At 54.9% G+C, this 22467-nt stretch overlaps 2 protein-coding genes across 3 annotated transcripts; both read left to right on the top strand.

Moving 5' to 3' along the window:
* Nucleotides 1-6499: 6499 nt before the first annotated feature.
* Nucleotides 6500-21262, top strand: IQCN (IQ motif containing N). The gene is given in 4 exon segments (XM_028840239.2): nt 6500-6711; nt 10565-10671; nt 10673-13705; nt 20230-21262. Coding segments are annotated over 4 exon segments (4104 nt in total). The 5' UTR covers nt 6500-6698; the 3' UTR covers nt 21181-21262.
* LOC144336857 (uncharacterized) lies at nt 13613-17405 on the top strand. Of its 2 annotated transcripts, none has more exons than XM_077978377.1 (2): nt 13613-16539; nt 16618-17405. In XM_077978377.1, the coding sequence occupies exons 1-2, from the start codon at nt 13735-13737 to the stop codon at nt 17062-17064; spliced, it is 3252 nt and encodes a 1083-aa protein (XP_077834503.1). In that variant the 5' UTR covers nt 13613-13734; the 3' UTR covers nt 17065-17405. The 2 variants fall into 2 exon arrangements, with proteins under 2 accessions (XP_077834503.1, XP_077834505.1); XM_077978379.1 differs by having other exon boundaries at nt 13613-16527; nt 16607-17329.
* Nucleotides 21263-22467: the final 1205 nt, after the last annotated feature.

The raw sequence follows: 22467 nt of genomic DNA, 5'->3' as shown, positions 1-22467 counted from the left end.
ACATTCAAAGGATGAGCCGGGCGCAGTGGCTCACGCCTGTAATCCCAGCACTTTGGGAGGCCGCAGCCCGCGGATCATTGGGGTCAGGAGTTTGAGACCAGCCTGGCCCACATGGTGAAATCCCGTCTCTACTAAAACTACAAAAATCAGCTGGGCGTGGTAGCATGCACCTGTAGTCCCAGCTACTCAGGAGGCTGAGGCACAAGAATCGCTTAAACCTGGGGAGGTGGGCGTTGCAGTGAGCCGAGATGGCACCACCGCACTTCAGCCTGGGCAACAGAGCGAGACTCCATCTCAAAAAACAGACAAAGGATTTAAACCCCATCCAACTGCCATCTGACACGTCCCTGATTTTGTCCAAAGTCACACCCACAGTATAGAGAAGATTTTGGAGAGGGTGGTCTTTGCAGGGGGGGGCCAGACGTTCCTGCTGGTTCTTGTCCTGGCAACCCCCAGCAGCTCCCCAGGGAAGTCAGGCGGAGGCTTCTGGGCCAGGCTGGCTTTGGCTGGAGCCAGCTGCACTGAGTCCAAGGTGCGTGTCAGCCTCGGCCCAGCCAGCGGTGACTCATGCTGGGCCCCAGCCCAGCCCCAGGAGGTGACCCAGGACAGCGGCCTGACTTCCCCTTACAGGGCTGTGGCTCAGGGTCAGTGCCCACTTTTGCCAGGCCCGGTGGTGATCCCAAGAGACATCAAGTCCAGTCCCACCCCAAGGAGCCCGCAGTCTCAGAGCCAGACCCCAGATATCGGTCAGAACCCTGACGGGCCCGTTGCACCTCCTTTTTGGTTCCTTCCCATCTACGTATTTTATACCCCCAAATTCTTTGAGTTGTTTGTATCCTCAGGCCTGGGGCAAATTCCAGCATACAGTAGGTGCTCAGAAAATGCCCATGGGATGAAAGACCAAAGCTGCCTCTAGGTACATGGAGGGGGAGATTTGGGATTTCCTCTGTGCTGAGAACCCTTTCTACTCAGGATGAGCAGGTGTAGGTAGCAACTGCCATGACCTTTGGCGCTGCCCTGCATCCTGTTCCCCAACCTCTGGCTGTGCCTTCTAGAATCCCCTCCCCCCAAGAGGTGGCAGGGATTGGCCAGAACTTGGCTTTGAGTCACAAAGCTGCTGCGGCACCAGGGCTCCAAGACTGGCCTTTCAGACTGCTGGGTTCAGCTTCAGGGGCAGGTGAGTGGGGCTGGTGGCTTTGGGGGCGGGTGAGTGGGGCTGGTGGAGGGCTTGTGTGTGAGGGTTCGTGGGGGACCCTGTCATTCTCCTCTGGCCCCCAGTGCCTTTGGAGCCCTTCTGGGTGACTCCAAACGATGGATCAGGGCCCCTCAGATCAGGGGCTCTAGGGACCTCCAAAGCCTTGATGGTGGATTTGTTCACCCGTGATGGGGGACATCCTGGAGAGTCTGTTATGTCTCTGTATTATTTTTTAAAATAGAGATATTTTGCCCAGGCTGTCTTCAAACTCTTGGGCTCCAGCGATCCTCCCACCTTGGCCCCCCACAGTGCTCGGATTACAGGCAGTAGCCACTGTGCCCAGTCAAGCCTGTCGTGTCTCTTTGGGAACCTGAGGATGGTGATCTTACTTCTTGTGACAGATAGGGAAATTGAGGCTCAGAGGGGTTTACTCAAAGTTACAGAGCCAGTCGCTCGGCTTCTGTGTCCAGGGGGCCCCTATTCCTTCTTCTCATCCCCCACAATCCCGTTTCTCACCCCTTCTGGTTGAGTTCCTCTGAAGAGCTGTACTGTTTGGTTGATGTAACCTCAGCCCCTGGAATGGGCCCATTCGGCTCCCAAAGCTGCTGTCTCCAAGTTCTTTTTTTTTTTTTTTTTTTTTTTTTTGAGATGGAGTCTTGCTCTGTCACCCAGGCTGGAGTGCAGTAGCACGATCTCGGCTCACTGTAACCTCCGCCCTCCCAGGTTCAAGTGAGTCTCCTGCCTCAGTCAGGAGTTCGAGACTAGCCTGACCAATATGGTCAAACCCCATCTCTACTAAAAATACAAAAATTAGGCCGGGCGCGGTGGCTCACGCCTGTAATCCCAGCACTTTGGGAGGCCGAGGCGGGCAGATCACCTGTAGTCAGGAGTTCGAGACCAGCCTGACCAACATGGAGAAACCCCGTCTCTACTAAAAATACAAAATTAGCCAGGTGTGGTGGTGCATGCCTGTAATCCCAGCTACTCAGGAGGCTGAGGCAGAAGAATCACTTGAACCCAGAGGCAGAGGTTGCAGAGAGCCAGGATGGTGCCATTACACCCCAGCCTGGGCAACAAAAGCAAAATTCCGTCTCAAAAAGAATAATATTATTAATAATAATTAGGCCAGGCGTGGTGGCTCGTGCCTGTAATCCTAGCACTTTGGGAGGCCGAGGCAGGCGGATCACTTGAGGTCAGGGGTTCGAGACCAGTCTGGTCAACATGGCAAAACCCTGTCTCTTTACTAAAAATACAAAAGCTAGCCAAGTGTGGTGGCGGGTGCCTGTAATCCCAGCTACTCAGGAGGCTAAGACAGGAGAATCACCTTGAACCGGGGAGGTGGAGGTTGCAGTGAGCCAAGATGGTGACACCACCTCAGCCTGGGCAACAGAGCAAGATTCTGTCTCAAAAAAATAAAAATAATAATAAATAAATATATGTGTGTCAATTATCCATGTGTTGCCTCTTGTCTCCGAATGGACCCTTTCAATATGTGATAAAGGAATTTCTTTCGTTATGTCTCCTTGAAAGCAATCACAATGCTCGGCCGTGTGCAGTGGCTCATGCCTCTAATCCCAGCACTTTGGGAGGCTGAGGTGGGCGGATATCGAGGTCAGGAGATCGAGACCATCCTGGCTAACATGGTGAAACCCTGTCTCTACTAAAAATACAAAAAATTAGCCGGGCATGGTGGTGGGTGCCTGTAGTCCCAGCTACTCAGGAGGCTGAGGCAGGAGAATGGCATGAACCCGGGAAGCGGAGCTTGCAGTGAGCCGAGATGGTGACAGTGCACTCCAGCCTGGGTGACAGAGCGAGACTTCGTCTCAAAAAAAAAAAAAAAAAAAAGTGATCACAATGCCAAGAATTATCAATAGAGGGCGCTGGTGAGGCATTAGGGATAGAGGTGTGAAGACACCAGGTGAAGCCTGCCAGAGCCCTGGGTCCAGAACGTGGTCCTGCAACTTCGCAGTCTTGACCTGGTGAAAGCCTTTCTGCAGCCCTCTTACACACAAAAAACAGAGGCCCCAAGGCCAGGCGCGGTGGCTCATGCCTGTAATCCCAGCACTTTGGGAGGCCAAGGTGGGTGGATCACCTGAGGTCAGGAATTTGAGACCAGCCTGACCAATATGATGAAACCCCATCTGTACTAAAAATACAAAAATTAGCTGGGCGTGGTGGTGGGTGCCTGTAATCCCAGCTATCTAGGAGGTTGAGGCAGGAGAATCGTTTGAACCCGGGAGGAGGAGGTTGCAGTGAAGGGAGATTGCGCCACAGCACTCCAGCCTGGGCGACAAGAATGAAACTCAAAAGGAAAAAAAAAAAAAAGGCCGGGTGCAGTGGCTCATGAGTGCCTGTAATCCCAGCACTTTGGGAGGCCGAAGCAGGCAAATCGCCTGAGATCAGGAGTTGGAGACCAGCCTGGCCAACATGGTGAAACCTGCCTGGCCAACATGGTGAAACGCTGTCCCTCCAAACAAACAAACAAACAAACAAACAAAAATTAGATGGGTGTGGTGGTTCATGCCTGTAATCCCAGCTACTTGGGAGGCTGAGGCAGGAGAATCGCTTGAACCTGGGAGGCAGAGGTTGCAGTGAGCCAACATCGTGCATGCCACTGCACTCCAGCCTGAGTGACAGAGTGAGACTCTGTCTAAAAAATCGTAAATAATAATAATAATAAAAGAACAGAGCCCCCACGGTGGGCCATACACATTGAAGGTTTCCCGCCCCCACAACAGCTAGGTTTCCAGTGCACATCCACGGCACCAACTGTTGATAACCTGTTCTCACATCTGCACCCTGGAGGGTGGGCCTCTTGCTTGCTCGGCAGCTCCAGACCAGCTCTGGCTTGGTTGATCAAGCAATTATCTCCGTTACATGTCAGGCGGGACCATACTTTCTCCAAGGAAGTCTGAATTCTCTCCAGATTTGCCCCTTTTTTGGGGATTCTCCCTCAGCCCTAAAGTACCACATAGAGTTTCCTTTTTTTTTTCTTTTTGAGACTGAGTTTTGCTCAGTTGCCGAGGCTGGAGTGCAATGGTGTGATCTCAGCTCACTGTACCCTCCGCCTACCAGGTTCAACAGATTCTCCCGCGTCAGCTTGCTAAGTAGCTGGGATTACAGGCACTTGACGTCATGCTCAGCTAATTTTTTTTTTTTTTTTTTTTTTTTTTGAGACGGAGTCTCGCTCTGTCGCCCAGGCTGGAGTGCAGAGGTGTGATCTCGGCTCACTGCAAGCTCCGCCTCCTGGGTTCACGCCATTCTCCTGCCTCAGCCTCCCGAGTAGCTGGGACTACAGGCGCTCGCCACCTCGCCCGGCTAGTTTTTTGTATTTTTTTTAGTAGAGACGGGGTTTCACCGTGTTAGCCAGGATGGTCTCGATCTCCTGACCTTGTGATCCGCCCGTCTCGGCCTCCCAAAGTGCTGGGATTACAGGCTTGAGCCACTGCGCCCGGCCTCAGCTAATTTTTTTTTTAATTTAAAAAAAAATTAATTTATTTTTTTTGAGATGGAGTCTCGCTCTGTCACCCAGGCTGGAGTGCAGTGGCGCCATCTCGGCTCACTGCAAGCTCCGCCTCCTGGGTTCATGCCATTCTCCTGCCTCAGCCTCCCAAGCAGCTAGAACTACAGGCGCCCACCACCACGCCCGGCTAATTTTTTTTGTATTTTTAGTAGAGATGGAGTTTTACCATGTTGGCCAGGCTGGTCTTGAACTGCTGACCTCCTGTGATCCACCGGCCTTGGCCTCCCAAAGTGCTGGGATTACAGGTGTGAATCACCGTGCCTGTTTTTTTTTTCTTTTGAGACGGAGTCTCACTCTGTTGCCCAGGCTGGAGTGCAGTTGCACCATCTTGGCTCACTGCAATCTTCATCTCTCGGGTTCAAGTGATTCTCCTACTTCAGCCTCCCAAGTAGCTGGGATTACAGGTGCATGCCACCGTGCCAAGCTAATTTTTGTATTTTTACTAGAGACAGGGTTTCACCATGTTGGCCAGGCTGTTCTCGAACTCCTGACCTTGTGATCTGCCCTCCTCGGCCTCCCAAAGTGCTGGGATTACAGGTGTGAGCCACTGTGCCTGGCCTCCCTGGCTACCTTTTATCTTATACTTACTCTTTAATCACAATCTTTTTTTTTTTTTTTTTTTTTTTGAGGCAGGGTCTCAGCCAGGCACTGTGGCTCACACTTGTCATCCCAGCTACTTTGGAGGCTGAGGCACAAGAATCGCTTGAATCCAGGAAGCAGAGGTTGCAGTGAGCCAAGACTGTGACACCGCACTCCAGCCTGGGCAAAAGAGTGGGCCTCTTTTTCAAAAAAAAAAAAGAGATAGAGTCTCATCCTGTCACTCAGGCTTGAGTGCAGTGGTGCCATCGTAGCTTACTGCAGTCTCAATCTCCTGGCCTCAAATGATCCTCCTGTCTCAGCGTCCCGAGTAGCTGGGACTACAGGTGCATGTCACAATGCCTAGCTAATTTTTATATTTTTAGTAGAGATGGGTTTTACCATGTTGCCCAGGCTGGTCTGGAACTCCTGGCCTGAAGTGATCCACCCACCTCAGCCTTCCAAATTGCTGGGGTTACAGAAGTGAGCCACTGTGCCCGGCCTATTTTTTTTTTTTTTTTTGAGACAGGGTTTTGCTCTTGTTGCCCCAGATGGAATTCAATGGCACGATCTCGGCTCACTGAAATCTCTGCCTCCGGGGTTCAAGATATTCTCCTGCCTCAGCCTCCTGAGTAGCTGGAATTGCAGGCGTCAACCACTATGCCTGGCTAATTTCTTGTATTTTTAGTAGAGACGGGGTTTCACCATCTTGGCCAGGCTGATCTCAAACTCCTGACCTCAGGTGATCCACCCTCCATGGCCTCCCAAAGTGCTGGAATTACAGGCATGAGCCGCACCCGGCCAGTGTTTTTTTGTTTGTTTGTTTTGTTTTGTTTTGTTTTAAGAGACAGTTCTTGCTTAGTTTCCCAGGCTGGTCTCAAACTCCTGTCCTCAAGTGATCCTCCCATCTTGGCCTCCCAAAGTGCTGGGATTGCAGGCAACAACCACTGTGCTCAGCCTGGACACCATTTCTGATGCCTGGATATCATGCCCTTGTATGATTAATTTAAGCCTTTCTCCATTGATAATTTTGGTTTCTTCCAGTTTTTCCTCTGCTAAACAATACAATGTTAAACATGCTTGAGCATACTTCTGTATGTGTTTGTAGCAGAACCTCTGCTAATCACTGTTTTGGTTACTTCCAGTTGTTTTGTTTGATTTCTAGCTACAAAATAACACTGGAATAAATTTCCCATCCTTGCAGTTTTTTTTTTCTTTTTTCTTTTTTTTTTTTTAGAATTTAGTGTTTTTGCTTTTAACATTTCTTTTTGTGTTGGTCTTGAGGACAGAGCCAGCCCAGGGCAGTGTTGCTGCATATTGCATGGATGAAAGGCTAAAGGCTGCCTCCTCTTGCAGGCTGGCTTCTGAGATTGCACCTTCTTCTCCTGCTACTCCTCCAAATCTATGACCCTTCAAGGTAAGAAGATGGTTCATGGGCAAGGGGTCTGGCTAGTCCAACCTGAAGAGAGGGGCTTCTGCCAAACAAGTGTGCTGTGCTCCAGGCTATGCATCAGGGTGACTTGACAGTGTCCCAGCTCTCTCTGCATCCTAGTTACTTCTGAAAGCCACAGTCACCACTTTTTCTTCCTCTTTCCATCCTTCTGTATGCCATTTACCTAGCCATCCCCTAATCCATCCACCCACCCATCCACCCATCAGTCTACCTCCTACTGGGTTCTCTCTTCACCAGTCTCTCCAGCTCTCTTTCATTTCCTTCCTTCCCTCCCTCTCTCCCTCCCTCCCTCCCTCCCTCCCTCCCTTCCTTCCTTCCTTCCTTCCTTCCTTCCTTCCTTCCTTCCTTCCTTCCTTCCTTCCTTCCTTCCTCCCTCCCTCCCTTCCTCCCTCCCTTCCTCCCTCCTTCCCCTTCCCTCCCTCCTTCCCTCCTTCCTTTTATTTGAGACGGAGTTTTACTCTTATTGCCCAGGCTGGAGTGTGATGGCGCGATCTTGGCTCACCACAACCTCCTGCCTCAGCCTCCTGAGTAGCTGGGATTACAGGCATGCGCTGCCATGCCTGGCTACTTTTTTGTATTTTTTTGTAGAGATAGGGTTTCGCCATGTTGGTCAGGCTGGTCTTGAACTCCTGACCTCAGGTTATCCACCTGCCTCGGCCTTCCAAAGTGTTGGGATTACAGGCGCGAGCCACTGTGCCTGGCCTTCTTTAATTTCACATTCATTTATCTACTCATCTTACATCTATCTACCCACCCACTCACTCATTCATTCATTCATCCTTCCTTACATTTGTCCCTCCCGCTACCCATCCACCATCCATCATTCATCCAGTCATCTATGTATCCATTCATCCTCCCACCTACCCATCATTCCATCTTTCCATCTTCCCATCTACCTACCCATCTACCCATCCATCCATGCAAGCATCCATCCATCCACTCATCCATCCACCCATTCATCTGTTCATCCATCCACATAGTCCTCCCTCCTTCTATCCATTTATCAATCAATCCATCCATCTATCCATCCATCCATCTACCCATCCATCCACCTATCTATTCACCAGTCCATTTACATATCTATCCCCCCATCTGCCCATCCATCCATCCATTCATCCAGCACCCCCGCATCCATCCATTCATCTATGTGTCTGTCCATCCCTCCATCCAACTATCATTCCATCTAACCATCCATCTATCCATCCAGCCACCTATTCCTCCCTCTCTCCATCCATCTACTTACCTATTCTTCCCTCCCTCCCTCTATCCGTTTATCCATCCACCCATCTATTCATCAATTGATTCGCCTATCCCTCCATCCATTCATCTGCTCATTCACTCATCTGCTCATCCATCCATCCATCCACCCACCATGTGTCCATTTTTCTGTTAATCTGCCTTTTTTTTTTTTTTTTGAGACAGAGTCTCGCTTGGTCATCCAGGCTAGAGTGCAGTGGCACGATCTCGGCCTCAGCCTCCCAAGTAGCTGGGACTACAGGCACCTCCCACCACACCTGGGTAATTTTTTGTATTTTTAGAAGAGACGGGGCTAGGTGTGGTGGCTTACGCCTATAATCCCAGCACTTTGGGAGGCTGAGGCGGACGGATCACAAGGTCAGGAGATCAAGACCATCCTGGCTAACACGGTGAAACCCCGTCTCTACTAAAAATACAAAAAATTAGCCAGGTGTGGTGGCAGGCGCCTGTAGTCCCACCTGCTTGGGAGGCTGAGGCAGGAGAATGGCATGAACCCGGGAGGCAGAGCTTGCAGTGAGCCAAGATGGTACCACTGTACTCCAGCCCGGGCGACAGAGCAAGACACTCCGTCTCAAAAAAAAAAAGAAGAAATGGGATTTCACCATGTTAGCCAGGATGGTCTCAATCTCCTGATCTCGTGATCCACCCACCTCGGCCTCCCCAAGTGCTAGGATTACAGGCATAAGCCAGCGCACCCAGTCTTTTTTTTTTTTTGGGACGGAGTGTCTTGCTCTTGTTGCCAGGCTGGAGTGTAATGCCATAATCTTGGCTCACTGCAGCCTCCTCCTCCCGGCTTCAAGCGATTCTCCTGCCTCAGTCTTCTGAGTAGCTGGGACTACAGGTGCCCGCCACCATACCTGGCTCCTTTTGTTTTCTTTTTTTTTTTTTTGAGACAGAGTCTTGCTGTGTCACCCAAGCTGGAGCGAGGTGTCATGATCTCAGCTCACTGCAACCTCCACCTACCAGGTTCAAACAATTCTCCTCCCTCAGCCTCCTGAGTAGCTGGGATTACAGGCACGTGCCACTATGCTGAGCTGATTTTTGTATTTTTAGTAGAGATGGGGTTTCACCATGTTGGCCAGGCTGGTCTCGAACTCCTGAGCTTGTGATCCACTCACCTGGACCTCCCAAAGTGTTGGGATTACAGGCGTGAGCCACTGTGCCCGGCCTACTTTTCTGTATTTTTAGTAGAGACAGGGTTTCACCATGTTGGCCCGGCTGGCCTCGAACTCCTGACCCCAAGCAATCTGCCGACCTTGGCCTCCCAAAGTGCTGGAATGACAGACGTGAGCCACCCCCCCGGCCAATTTGCCTTTAAGACTTTTTTTTTTTGAGACGGAGTCTCGCTTTGTGGTCCAGGCTGGAGTGCAGTGGCCGGATCTCAGCTCACTGCAAGCTCCGCCTCCCGGGTTTACGCCATTCTCCTGCCTCAGCCTCCCGAGTAGCTGGGACTACAGGCACCCGCCACCTCGCCCGGCTAGTTTTTTGTATTTGTTAGTAGAGACGGGGTTTCACCGTGTTAGCCAGGATGGTCTCGATCTCCTGACCTCGTGATCCGCCCGTCTCGGCCTCCCAAAGTGCTGGGATTACAGGCTTGAGCCACCGCGCCCGGCCGCCTTTAAGACTTTATTCATCAACTTAATTTACCTATTCATCCAAACCTTCATCTGTCTCTCCAACCCATCTACCATTCACTCATCGACTGATTCATCCTTTCAGTATCTAGTCCTGTATCTATCTGTCCATCCAACTTCCAATCCCCTCACCATTTATCGGTCAAGATGCCCGCCCACCCAATACCTACCCATTCACAGCTTAGAACCAAGCCCTATGACTGAGATGGGACACAATAATGACTCTGCCTTCTGGGATTCACAGTCAATGGGAGAGGCAAATAATCTCCCCCACCACACTTCTCTATCCTTTTCACACACACACATGCGCGCGCACACACACAGACACACGCACACACACACGCGCACACGCACACACGCACGTGCACACACACACACACTCTCACACGCACACACATACACACACACAGGCAAACAGGAAATTTCCAAAACATTGTGATCAGTGCTAAACCCAGGGTACATCTAAGATAAAGTTTGAAAAGCGGGCCGGGCGCGGTGGCTCACACCTGTAATCCCAGCACTTTGGGAGGCCGAGGCAGGTGGATCACCTGAGGTCAGGAGTTTGAGACCAACCTGGCCAACATGGTGAAACCCCGTCTCCACTAAAAATACAGAAAAGTAGCCAGGCATGGTGGCACACACCTGTAATTCCAGCTACTCGGGAGGCTGAGGCAGGAGAATCACTTGAAACCAGGAGGTGGAGGTTGCGGTGAGCCAAGATCACACCATTGCACTCCAGCCTGGGCAACAAGAGCGAAACTCTGTCTCAAAAACAAACAAAAAACAAAAAGAAAGAAAAAAGAAAAGCAGTTAAGTGGTCCGGCATTCAGGTGTCATGCACTGTGTGCCAGGATGAAGTGGCCGTAGGATGACCTCTTGTCTGCAGGACCTGCTACACCCTGACCACCCCCCTGCCGCCCCCACAGGCAGAGCTGACCTGTCCAGTAATCAAGGCAATGCAGCCGGCCACCCAGCTACAGTTCACAAACCACTTGTCACCCAATGGGCAGTGCATCCTCCAGCCCCCGCCCACCCCTAGTCTCCCGGACAAAATGGAGAAAGCACCACCACAGCCCCAGCACGAGGGCCTCAAGTCCGAGGAGCATCTTCCGCAACAGCCTGCTGCAGCCAAGACAGTGTCCCGCCACATCCCACGCCTCCGGGCTGTGGTCGAGAGCCAGGCCTTCAAGAACATCCTGGTAGATGAGATGGACATGATGCACGCCCGCGCAGCCACACTCATCCAAGCCAACTGGAGGGGCTATCGGCTCCGGCAGAAGCTGATTTCCCAGATGACGGCGGCCAAGGCCATCCAGGAGGCATGGCGGCGCTTCAACAAGAGACACATCCTGCACTCCAGCAAGTTGTTGGTGAAGAAAGTGAGGGCGGAGGACGGGAACATCCCTTATCACGCCCCGCAGCAGGTGCGCTTCCAGCATCCGGAAGAGAACTGCCTTCTGTCCCCGCCCGTCATGGTGAACAAGGAGACCCAGTTCCCTTCCTATGACAATCTGGTCCTCTGCAGACCCCAGTCATCCCCCCTCCTGAAGCCTCCAGCAGCTCAGGGTACCCCAGAACCCTGTGTGCAGGCTCCTCATGCTGCTGGAGTCCGGGGGGTGGCCTTCCTGCCACACCAGACGGTCACCATCAGATTTCCCTGCCCAGTGAGTTTGGATGCAAAATGCCAGTCATGCTTGCTGACCAGAACCATCAGAAGCACCTGCCTCGTCCACATAGAGGGTGACTCAGTGAAAACCAAACGTGTAACTGCCCGGACCAACAAAGCTGGGGTTCCGGAGACGCCATTGTCCAGAAGGTACGACAAGGCAGTTATGGGACCATCCAGAGCCCAAACCCAGGGCCCTGTGGAAGCAGAGACCCCCAAAGCCCCTTTCCAGATATGCCCAGGGCCTGTGATCACCAAGACCTTACTCCAGACATATCCGGTGGTCTCCATGACCCTGCCGCAGACATATTCAGCGTCCACGACGACCACCACCCCACATAAGACTAGCCCTGTTCCCAAAATAACAATAACCAAGACCCCAGCCCAGATGTATCCGGGGCCCACAGTGATGACCAAAACTGCACCTCACACATGCCCCATGCCCACGATGACCAAGATCCAGGTGCACTCCACAGCTTCCAGAACTGGCACCCCACGGCAGACATGCCGCGCAACCATCACGGCAAAGCACCAACCTCAGGTTTCCCTTCTGGCCTCCATCATGAAGAGCCCACCCCAGGTATGCCCAGGGCCTGCGATGGCAAAGACCCCACCCCAGACGCACCCGGTCGCCACCCCAGCCAAAAGCCCACTGCAAACGTGTCTGGCAGCCACCACGTCCAACACTTCATCCCAGATGAGCCCGGTTGGGTTGACCAAGCCCTCGCGCCAGACTCGCCTGGCAGCCATGATAACCAAGACCCCAGCCCAGTTACGCTCAGTGGCCACCATCCTCAAGACCCTGTGTCTGGCCTCTCCAACAGTGGCAAATGTCAAGGCTCCACCCCAAGTGGCGGTACGAGGCTCCATCCATGACAACCCACCCAAGGCCAAGGCCACCATGAATATGAAGCAGGCTGCAGAGGCGGTGAAAGCCTCATCCCCCTCCTGTTTGGCTGAGGGGAAGATCAGGTGCCTGGCCCAATCACGTCTGGGAACTGGGGTCCCCAGGGCTCCAGCTAAGCTTCCTTTGGAAGCTGAGAAAATCAAGACTGGCCCCCAGAAACCGGTGAAAGCTGACATGGCATTGAAGACCAGTGTGGCAGTGGAAGTGGCTGGGGCTCCATCCTGGACAAAAGTTGCTGAGGAAGGGGACAAGCCATCTCACCTGTATGTGCCTGTAGACGTGGCTGTCACCCTGCCCCGGGGACAGCCGGCTGCCCCACTGACCAACGCCTCATCCCAGAGACATCCACCTTGCCTGTCCCAGAGACCACTGGCCACCCCGCTGACCAAGGCCTCATCTCAGGGACATCTGCCCATCGAGCTGACCAAGACCCCGTCCCTGGCCCATCTGGTCACCTGTCTGAGCAAGATGCATTCCCAGGCACATCTGGCCACAGGTGCCATGAAGGTCCAATCCCAAGTGCCTCTGGCCACCTGTCTGACCAAGACGCAGTCCCGGGGGCAGCCGATCATAACCAAGCGCCTCATCCCAGCTCACCAGGCTGCTGATCTCAGCAGCAACACCCATTCCCAGGTGCTCCTAACAGGGTCCAAGGTGTCCAACCAGGCCTGCCAGCACCTCAGTGGCCTGAGTGCCCCACCCTGGGCCAAGCCAGAGGACAGATGGACTCAGCCAAAGCCCCATGGACATGTGCCGGGGAAGACCACTCAGGGGGGACCATGCCCGGCAGCCTGTGAGGTCCAGGGTACGCTGGTGCCACTGATGGCACCCACCGGACATTCCACATGCCATGTTGAGTCCTGGGGAGACAGCGGAGCCACGCGTGCCCAGCCATCAATGCCCAGCCAGGCGGTGCCCTGCCAGGAGGACACGGTAGGCTCCCTGCTGGCCTCCCTGTGTGCTGAAGTAGCTGGTGTGCTGGCATCCCAGGAGGATCTCCGCACTCTGTTGGCCAAAGCCCTCTCCCAGGGAGAAGTCCGGGCAGCTCTGAACCAGGCCCTGTCCAAGGAGTTCCTGGGTGCCACTGTCGCCAGAGCCCTGCCCCAGAGCATGCTGAGCATGGCGCTGGTGAAGGCGCTGTCCTGGAGTGAGCTGCGCCTGACCCTGTCCCGAGCCCTGTCCCAGGGCGAGCTGCGGGCAGAACTCGCCAAGGTCATGCAGGGTAAATTGGCCGAGGTGCTTAGCAAGGCTTTGACGGAGGAGGAGCGGGCAGCTCTGAGCCAGGCCTTGTGTCAGGGCGAGTTGGGCGCCCTCCTGAGCCAGTCTTGGTGTCGGGTGGCCCTGAGGACTGGAACCACCCTCCCCAAGGCCACCTCGAAATCAACAGGAAGCGGGGTGACTAAGACGCTGGCCCCGGCGGAGGTGGCCTGCAGGAGGAGTCCGTCGGCCGCGTGGGGGCCCTCCCTGGGCCCTGTGAGACCACAGACCAGCAAGGTCAGGGATTCCCAGGTTGGGATCGGGGGATGCTTCACCATGGGCCAACCTGCCAGGCCCTTGGAGGAGATGGGGGACGGTGCCGTCTTGTGGGGTCACCCTGCTTATCTGTGGTCACTGTGGGAGCCTCTGTGATGGGTAGCGTCATCACCAGCATTTACCAGGGCTCCCTGATCACTGGCCTGTATCCCATGCTGTCCCGGGAGATGGAGCCCAGCAGGGACTTCTCCTCAAACCTGGATTTGAGCCCCAAGTTCCAAAAGGAAAATGCATGCCTGACCCTAGAGCCTGGCACGTTGGCATCAGATTTTAATCCCGAGGGGAGTGGGGAGGGTCCCAGTTTGCTCAAGCCGTCCCACGTGCAGCCAACCCCGAGTCTGTGGCAGCCTCTCATTGCCAGTGGTGTGGGCCCAAGCATGGACCAGCCCTCCATGACCTGTGGCACGGCCCCAAGCTGCCACAAGCCACATGTGGTCAGCAGGGTGGCCTCTCACCCATCGACTGGGGAGGGCAGGGTGGCCTCAGGTAGGCTTCCGTGCAGTGTGGGTGGTAGGAGGGCTGCTCATGTTCACCAGCCTTACCCCACCTGTGGGGGCCTGACTTGGTGTCAGTCCTCAGGGGTTAGCAGGGCACATCCTGGTCTCTACCAACCCTCAGTGGCCAGAGGCCAGCAGCAGGCATCCAGGGCTTCCAAGGAGAGCCGGGGGAGGAGGTCTCAGCCCCCAAATCGCAAACAGGCATCCCCGGGTACTAGGGAGGTGATAGACAAGGGGGCCCTAAGTCCCTTGCAGGTCACCATGGTGACCAAAACTCAGGCATCCAAGACTCGTGGTCTGTTTCAAGCTTCCCCCGGCAGTGCATTGACTCAAGTTCGTCCCAAGACATCTGTCTGTGGACAGGGGAGGAATCGAACACAGGATTCTGTGTCTGCCCTGCTCTGCCCCCAGAAGCTGGCAACCGACCACCAGCTGTCCATCCTCGGTGAGCTGGTAGGTGGTTTGCCGCAGGATCGAGACAGTGACTTGGCCAGGAGCTTCTCCCAGGGCTCTGTGACCTACAGTCAGGAGAGCAATTCCGAAAGCTCCCTGCAAAGCTCTAGCTCCCTCAGCCTTTCCACCATGTCTGTGGCCAGCCTGCCTGCTGTCAACAAGACAGATGAGTCATGGGAAGGCAATTTAGAATGGGACCTTGCGGTGAAGTCCCTTTTTCCTCCGGGGTCCATGAGGACACTCCAGAGGTTTAAGGATACGCAAGAGACTGAAACTGGTTACACATATATGACCCTACACTTCCCCTACCGGCCCACTCCAGCCTCGGAGAAAGTACCCATTTTCCAACACAGCTCAGTGTCTAACTGCTTGACCTTGTGTGTTCACTGGGGCTCAGAGGCTGAGATCCACAAGTTCTCCTTAGACAAGAGCTCTGTGAATCTGATTGAGATGTCCCAGGCAACCATCAAGACAGAGCTGAGGAGGACTCTGTCTTTAGGTACTGTGGTCTCCACTGCATATAAGCCACCATTTGTGGCCAAGAGCTTGGCCCCAAGTGTGTCCCAGGCTACACTGGCCAGTAGGGTAGCCCCAAACCTAGGCCAGCCATCAGGGTTCAGTAGGCTGGCCCCAAGCCTATCCCAGCAGGTAGCATCCAGTAAGGTGTCCCCAAGGCTAACCTGCCCATCTATGGGTAATTGGGTGACACCAAGGCTGCCACACTCCTCTATGCCTAATAGAGTGACACCAAGACCAGCACAGCCATCTATGGTGACTAGGTGGTCCCTAAGGCGAGGACACCCATCAAGGACCTTTGGAGTGGCCTCAGACCAAGGTCACCAATCAGTGGCTAACTGGGGGTCCCAAAACCTAGCCTGGTCATCTATGGACAGTGGGGAGTCCTCAAGCCTAGCTCAGCCATCTCAAGCCCTTGGGGTAACCTCAAACCTAACCCAGCCAATTCAAGCCTTTGGGGTATCCCCAAGTCCAGCCTACCCATCTCAGGCCACTGGGGAGTGCCCAACCCTGGCTCAGTGGTCTCAGCCCACTGAGGTGTCCCCAAGCCCAGACTACCCATATCAGCCCACTGAGGTGTCCCCAAACCCAGGCTACCTATCTATGGCCACTGAGATGTCCCCAAGCCCAGCCTTCCTATCTATGGTCACTGAGATGTCCCCAAGCCCAGGCTACCCACATCAGCCCACTGAGATGTCCCTAAGCCCAGGCTACCCATATCAACCCACTGAGATGTCCCCAAGCCGAGGCTATTTATCTGTGGCCACTGAAATGTCCCCAAGCCCAGGCTACCCATATCAGCCCACTGAGATGTCCCCAAGCCCATGCTATTTATCTATGGCCACTGAGGTGTCCCCAAGTCCAGGCTACCTGTATCAACCCACTGAGATATCCCCAAGCCCAGCCTTCCTATCTATGGCCACTGAGGTGTCCCCAAGCCCAGGCTACCCATGTGTGGCCACTGTGGAGTCCCCTAGCCTGGCCCAGCCATTTCAGCCTACTGAGGTGTCCCCAAGCTCAACCTACCCATCTATGGTCACTGGGGAGTCCCTAAGCCTGGCCCAGCCATATCAGCCCACTGCGCTGTCCCCAAGCCCAGCCTACCCATCTCAGCCCACTGGGGAGTCTCCAAGGCTGGCCCAGCCATCTCTGACCATCAGAGTGTCCCCAAGCCCAGCCATGTCATCTCAGACTGTTGGAGTGCCCCCAAGCCTAGCCATGCCATTTTACACCATTGGAGTGTCCCCAAGCCTACCCATGCCATCTCAGACCATTGGAGTGCCCCCAAGCCTAGCCATGCCATTTTACACCATTGGAGTGTCCCCAAGCCTACCCATGCCATCTCAGACCATTGGAGTGTCCCCAAGCCTAGCCATGCCATCTCAGACCACTGGAGTGTCCCCGAGCCTAGCCATTCCATCTTATACCATTGGAGTGTCCCCAAGCCTAGCCATGCCATCTCAGACCATTGGAGTGTCCCCAAGCCTAGCTCACCCATCTATGGCCATTCAGGAGTCTCCAAGCCTGGCCCAGATTCCTCAGGCCACTGGGGAATCACCAAGCTTGACCTGGCCATCTCAGGTCACTGTGGTGTCCCCAAGTGTAGCCCACCAATCTGTGGCCAGTAGGGTTTCCCCAAGCCTAGCCCAGCCATCTCAAGCCAGTGGGATGTCCCCTAGACGAGATTACCCATCAGTGACCTCCAGGGCATCCCCAAACCAAACTCACGCATCTATAACCAGCAGGATATCCCCAAGCCAAGCTTATGCATCTGTGACCTGTAGGGTGTCCCCAAGCCAGGTTCATCGATCTACACCCAGTGAGGTGTCCCCAAGCTTTGCCCAGCTATCTTAAACCACTGCGATGCCCTTAAGACTAACCCATCAGCCGGGCGCGGTGGCTCAAGCCTGTAATCCCAGCACTTTGGGAGGCCGAGACGGGCGGATCACGAGGTCAGGAGATCGAGACCATCCTGGCTAACACGGTGAAACCCCGTCTCTACTAAAAAATACAAAAAACTAGCCGGGTGAGGTGGCGGGTGCCTGTAGTCCCCGCTACTCGGGAGGCTGAGGCAGGAGAATGGCGTAAACCCGGGAGGCGGAGCTTGCAGTGAGCTGAGATCCGGCCACTGCACTCCAGCCTGGACCACAAAGCGAGACTCCGTCTCAAAAAAAAAAAAAAAAAAAAAGACTAACCCATCAAACTATGGCCTGTGGTGTATCCCCAAGCCTAGCCCAGCTGTCTCAAGCCACAGGGATGTCTTCAAGTCTAGCCCACCGACCTATGACCTGTGTGGGGTCCTTAAGCCCAGCCCAGCCATCTCAAGCCATTGGTGTGTCCCCAAGCCTAGCCCACCCATCAGGACGCCGTGGGTTGTCTCCATGCCTAGCTCATCCATATGTGGCCAGTGGGGTGGCCCCCCGCTTAGTCCACGCATCTCAGACCACTGCAGTATCCCCAAGGCAAGCCCAACCATCTGTGGTCTCCAGCCCAGGCAAGACGTATTCATCCTATACCCTAGCCCCCAGCCTAGCCGAGCCAGTCATAGCCCCTGGCCTATTCCCACCATCTGTGGCCCACCGGGAAGCCCTAAGCCTGGCTCAGTCACCCCCAGACTCTAGGTTGGCCCCAAGCCGATCCCAGCCATCTATGGTCAGTGGTATGTGTCATGGCCTCAATGAGCCATGCTGGGGCTCTAGCCTGGATTCAAACCTGCAGCGTTCAAGGGTGAACTCAGTAGCCCCATGCCTGTGTCACCCATCAGCGTTTGTTTCAGTTAGCCCGGGTGGACCATATCCCTCTGTGGCTGGAAGTATGGACCAGGGTCTGAACCAGCCATCCCTGGGTACTGGGGTGAACCTGTGTGAAGAGCCCCTGATGGTTAGTGAGATGGTATCCAGCCCCCCGGACTTCAAGTTCAATGACTTGTGCCTTGGGTTCCATCATCCGCCCAGGGTTGGTGGGAGGCATGTGTGTCAACCCTCTGTGGTTAGTGTTTCAACACCAAATCTCTCCCATGCTGATGAGGAGGTCTGTCGTGTAGGCCAGCAAATCACGCCTCTGTTCAGGGGTGTGGCTACAAGACATCCGCGGGGGCCTTTTGTTGATGCTATGGTCCTTAGTGGGTCTCAGGGGACCACATCTCCTGGCCTAGCTGGGAGTCTCCCCTGGAGAACCATAGCAACTGGCATGGGCCAAAGTGAATGTCAGGTGGCTCCCCTTGCATCCCAGGTCTTAGAGGTGGGTGCCTCTTTATCACATCCCTCTGGAACCACAGGGATGGCTACTAGCCCCTCTCTGGCTTCAGTGCCCAACAGAGTGGCTGTGACTCCGTCTAATCTTTCCCCGAAAAGCGTGGGCCCCAGCAGCTCCCAGATCAGTGTGGTTATTCCAAAAAACGTAGACCGCTGGCACCCTTCTGAGGCACCCATGGTCCCACCCAGTTACCATCAGAGAGATGGGATTCTTCAGGACTCCCTGAGGAGCCGGGCTGGTGTTGGTGCGGCAGGGGGTTTCGTAGCCAGTAGGATGAGCACGGGCGCAGTCCCAGGCACTCTGCCCAGTGGCATGACCTCCAGCCTTCCCCCAGGGTCCACCATCCGAGGCATGGGTCAGAGCCTTCCCGCAGGCTCTGTGTCCAGTTGGGTGGCTCCCAGCCCGATGGCAGACAGCAAGAAGCCAAGTCTATCTGCAAGACCCTCCGCTAGCTTAGCTGCTCCAAACTTGCTCCTAGGTTCAGTAATGAGTGGGGTGAACCCAGGTGTCTCTCCTGGATCTGTGCCAATGATGGGGGCCTCTAGTGTGGCTCAGAGCTGCTCCGAGGGGTCCGTGGTGATTGGCATCACTGCCCCTCCTTACCACAAAGCCCTGGCTAGGGAGAGGTCTATAGCCCCCTTGCAGATTCCCCACACCACCAGCCTGGCTCCAGGTCACTCCTCAGCCCCGGCAGCTAGTGACACAGTCAGGAGTCTACACCGAGTGCCCACGGTTCTGTCAAGAGCCTTACAATGGAGCCAAGATGCTGGGATAATGCCATCTGGGGCCACAGGGGACCAAGCCAAGCTGGGAGAATTGGATGGGCCTCTGTCCCAAGTGTCAGGATCAAGCAGATCCAATGACCTGATCAGCAAAGCTGGGGTCACTGGCGCAACCCCGTGGATGTACCCCAGTCCTCCGGGAGCTGATGGGGGCCACGATCATAGGTCCCTGTCTGAGAAAGGGACTCTTCCCCAAGGCCATACACCATTGTTCAGGGAGGTGGCCCCCAGCCATGCTAGTGGCATGGTCCCTGTCCCTTTCCAGGCCCCGGGTTTAGCCACTAAGACCCCCTCCGTTTATCAACAGGGGTCTGTTGCTCATGTCATACCCCAAAATCACTCTTGGGGTACAGTGGCTTCTAATGTATTCTCAGGATCACCCCAGCTGGCCCGTGGCAGTACTGAGGCTTTCAGATTGCTTTCAGGGTCTGTGGACAGGATGGGGAATCTTAGTCTTCCTCAGAGGTCAGGGACCTCCAGCATGGTCTCACATGTGCCACCGTATCTGTCCTCGGCTAGAAGGGCATCATCCAGTCCCTTCCGGACAGAAGCTGTCCCCATTCCACTCCAGAATACAGTGTCTGGAAACCTGGCTCAGAGCAGCCTCTGGGACTCCATGGACCCTAAAAATTCCTACAGATCCGTGCACGGTAGTATTGTTCCCGAACTGCTAGAAAGTTCTGTGGCCAGGGTTAGGCCCTTCCAGTATGTGCAAAGACAACCATCCCAGGCCTCAGCCCGAGGCGGTACAAACTTCACTCGTACGCCCTCTGCAGAGGTAAGGCCCATCATCTGCACTGGGGAGATAGCGCAGTCCTCGGCCCTGGGAGTTCGGAGGGTGTCTCTAGGCTACCAGTCTTCCCCGAGTGGTTCCCTGCCGCCCCTTGTTAACCAGGAGTCACCGTGGGGATCGCAGGACTCCTATAGCCCCCAGAATCCTGCCATTAGTCACAAGGCATCCCTGAACTCCACTATACTCCAGGGCCCCGTGGACGCTGGTGTGGCTAGTGGCCAATCGTGGAAACGCGTGTGGGAGCCAGCCAGGGGTGCTGCGTCCTGGGAGACCCGGCGCAACAAGGCAGTGGTGCATCCCAGGCAGTCGGGGGAGCCGATGGTGTCCATGCAGGCTGCAGAGGAGATCCGCATCCTCGCAGTGACCACTATCCAGGCGGGCGTCCGTGGCTACCTGGTGCGTCGCAGGATTCGAGTGTGGCACCGGCGGGCCACGGTCATCCAAGCTACTTGGCGCGGCTACCGCATGCGGCGGAACCTGGCACACCTCTGCAGAGCCACCACAATCATCCAGGCTGCCTGGCGCGGCTACAGCACCCGCCGGGACCAAGCCCGGCACCGGCAGATGCTCCACCCCGTCACGTGGGTGGAGCTGGGCGGAGGGGCCAGGGTCATGTCTGACCGAAGCTGGGTCCAGGATGGCAGAGCCAGGACAGTATCCGACCATCGCTGCTTCCAGTCCTGCCAGGCAAAACCTTGCGGCGTCTGCCACTCCCTGAGCTCCAGGATCGGGAGCCCGCCCAGCGTGGTGATGCTAGTGGGCTCCAGCCCTCGCACCTGTCATACCTGCGGACGCACCCAGCCCACCCGCGTGGTGCAGGGCATGGGCCGGGGTGCTGGAGGCCCCGGGGCAGTGTCTCGGGCCTCCGCCTACCAGCGGGCTGTCCCGAGTCCCAGGCAGCCACGTCGCAGGGACAAAGCGGCCACAGCCATTCAGTCGGCCTGGAGAGGTTTTAAGATCCGCCAGCAGATGAGGCAACAGCAAATGGCAGCGAAGATGGTTCAAGCCACCTGGCGAGGCCACCATACCCGGAGCTGTCTGAAGAGCACAGAGGCGCTCTTGGGACCAGCGGACCCCTGGTCCAGCTCACAGCACATGCATTGGGCCAGTTCACAGCACACGCATTGGCCCGGCATCTAGGGCCCTGGCTCCCTGCAGTGGGGACTTTGTGGGAGGCACTCGTGGCTCTCTGGGTCTGATGAATAAAGTCCTCCACAGCCTAGATCTTGTGTGATGTGTTCTGGGTTAATGGAAGTGGCTTGGGGATAGTGGGGGAATCTGGAGCATCCCAGAGGGAAGAGAACTCTGAAGTTTCCAACCATGCAATATGCATCTGGGGTGTGTGGCCAGGATGAGGACCTCAAGTCTTTCCTGGAGGTCAGGGGCCACCAATGTGGTCTCAGCTGTGCCCCTGCCATATCCACCTACAGGTAGTGGGTTGGTGTCCAGCCCGTCCCAGATGGAAACTGTCCCCAGTGCGCTCTAGCAATGTGTCTGGGACCTGGCCCAGAGCACCCTCTTCGAGTCCCTCACCCCTAAAAAAATTCTACGGGATTGCTGGGTGCCGTGGCTCATGCTTGTAATCCCAGCACTTTGGGAAACCAAGACGGGTGGGTCACCTGAGGTCAGGAGTTAGAGATCAGCCTGGCCAACATGGTAAAACCCCATCTCTACTAAAAAAAAAAAAACAACAAAAAAGGCCAGGCACAGTGGCTCACGCCTGTAATCCCATCACTTTGGGAGGCCAAGGCGGGCGGATCACCTGAGGTCAGAAGTTCGAGACCAGTCTGACCAACATGGAGAAACCCCATCTCTACTAAAAATACAAAATTAGCCAGTCGTGATGGCACATGCCTGTAATCCCAGCTACTCAGGAGACTGAGGCAGGAGAATCACTTGGACCCAGGAGGCAGAGGTTGTAGTAAGCCAAGATCGTGCCATTGCACTCCAGCCTGGACAACAAGAGCTAAACTCAGTCTCAAAAAAAAAAAAAAAAACAATTAGCCAGGCACGGGGGTGCATGCCTGTAATCGCAGCTACTTGGGAGGCTGAGGTGGGAGGTCCCTTGAATCCGGGAGTTTGAGGATGCAGTGAGCTGTTTGTGCCACTGCACTCCAGCCTGGGTGATGGAGTGAGACCCTGTCTTTAAAAAAAAAAAAAAAAAAAAAAAAGGGCACAGTGGCTCATGCCTGTAATCCCAGCAGTTTGGGAGGGAGGCTGAGGTGGGTGGATCACACTTGAGGTCAAGAGTTCGAGACCAGTCTGGCCAACCAATGTGATGAAACCCCGTCTCTACTAAAAAATACAAAAACTAGCAGGGTGTGGTGGTGGACGCCTGTAATTCCAACTACTCAAGAGGCTGAGGCAGGAGAATTGAATCCAAGAGGCAGAGGTTGCAGTGAGTCGAGGTTGCATCCCTGCACTCCA

This window comes from Macaca mulatta, chromosome 19 (genome assembly GCF_049350105.2).
Source record: "Macaca mulatta isolate MMU2019108-1 chromosome 19, T2T-MMU8v2.0, whole genome shotgun sequence".
Classification (NCBI taxonomy): Eukaryota; Metazoa; Chordata; class Mammalia; order Primates; family Cercopithecidae; genus Macaca; species Macaca mulatta.
This window is presented reverse-complemented; position numbering and strand designations above follow the sequence as displayed.

What these genes read in the sequence shown, in the direction of transcription:
- LOC144336857 (XM_077978377.1), top strand. Translation starts at nt 13,735, where the DNA reads ATGCTTCACCATGGGCCAACCTGCCAGGCCCTTGGAGGAGATGGGGGA. An exon ending in CCATTGGAGTGTCCCCAAGC is followed by an intron (nt 16,540 to 16,617) that starts CTACCCATGCCA and finishes GTGTCCCCGAGC; the next exon opens with CTAGCCATTCCATCTTATAC.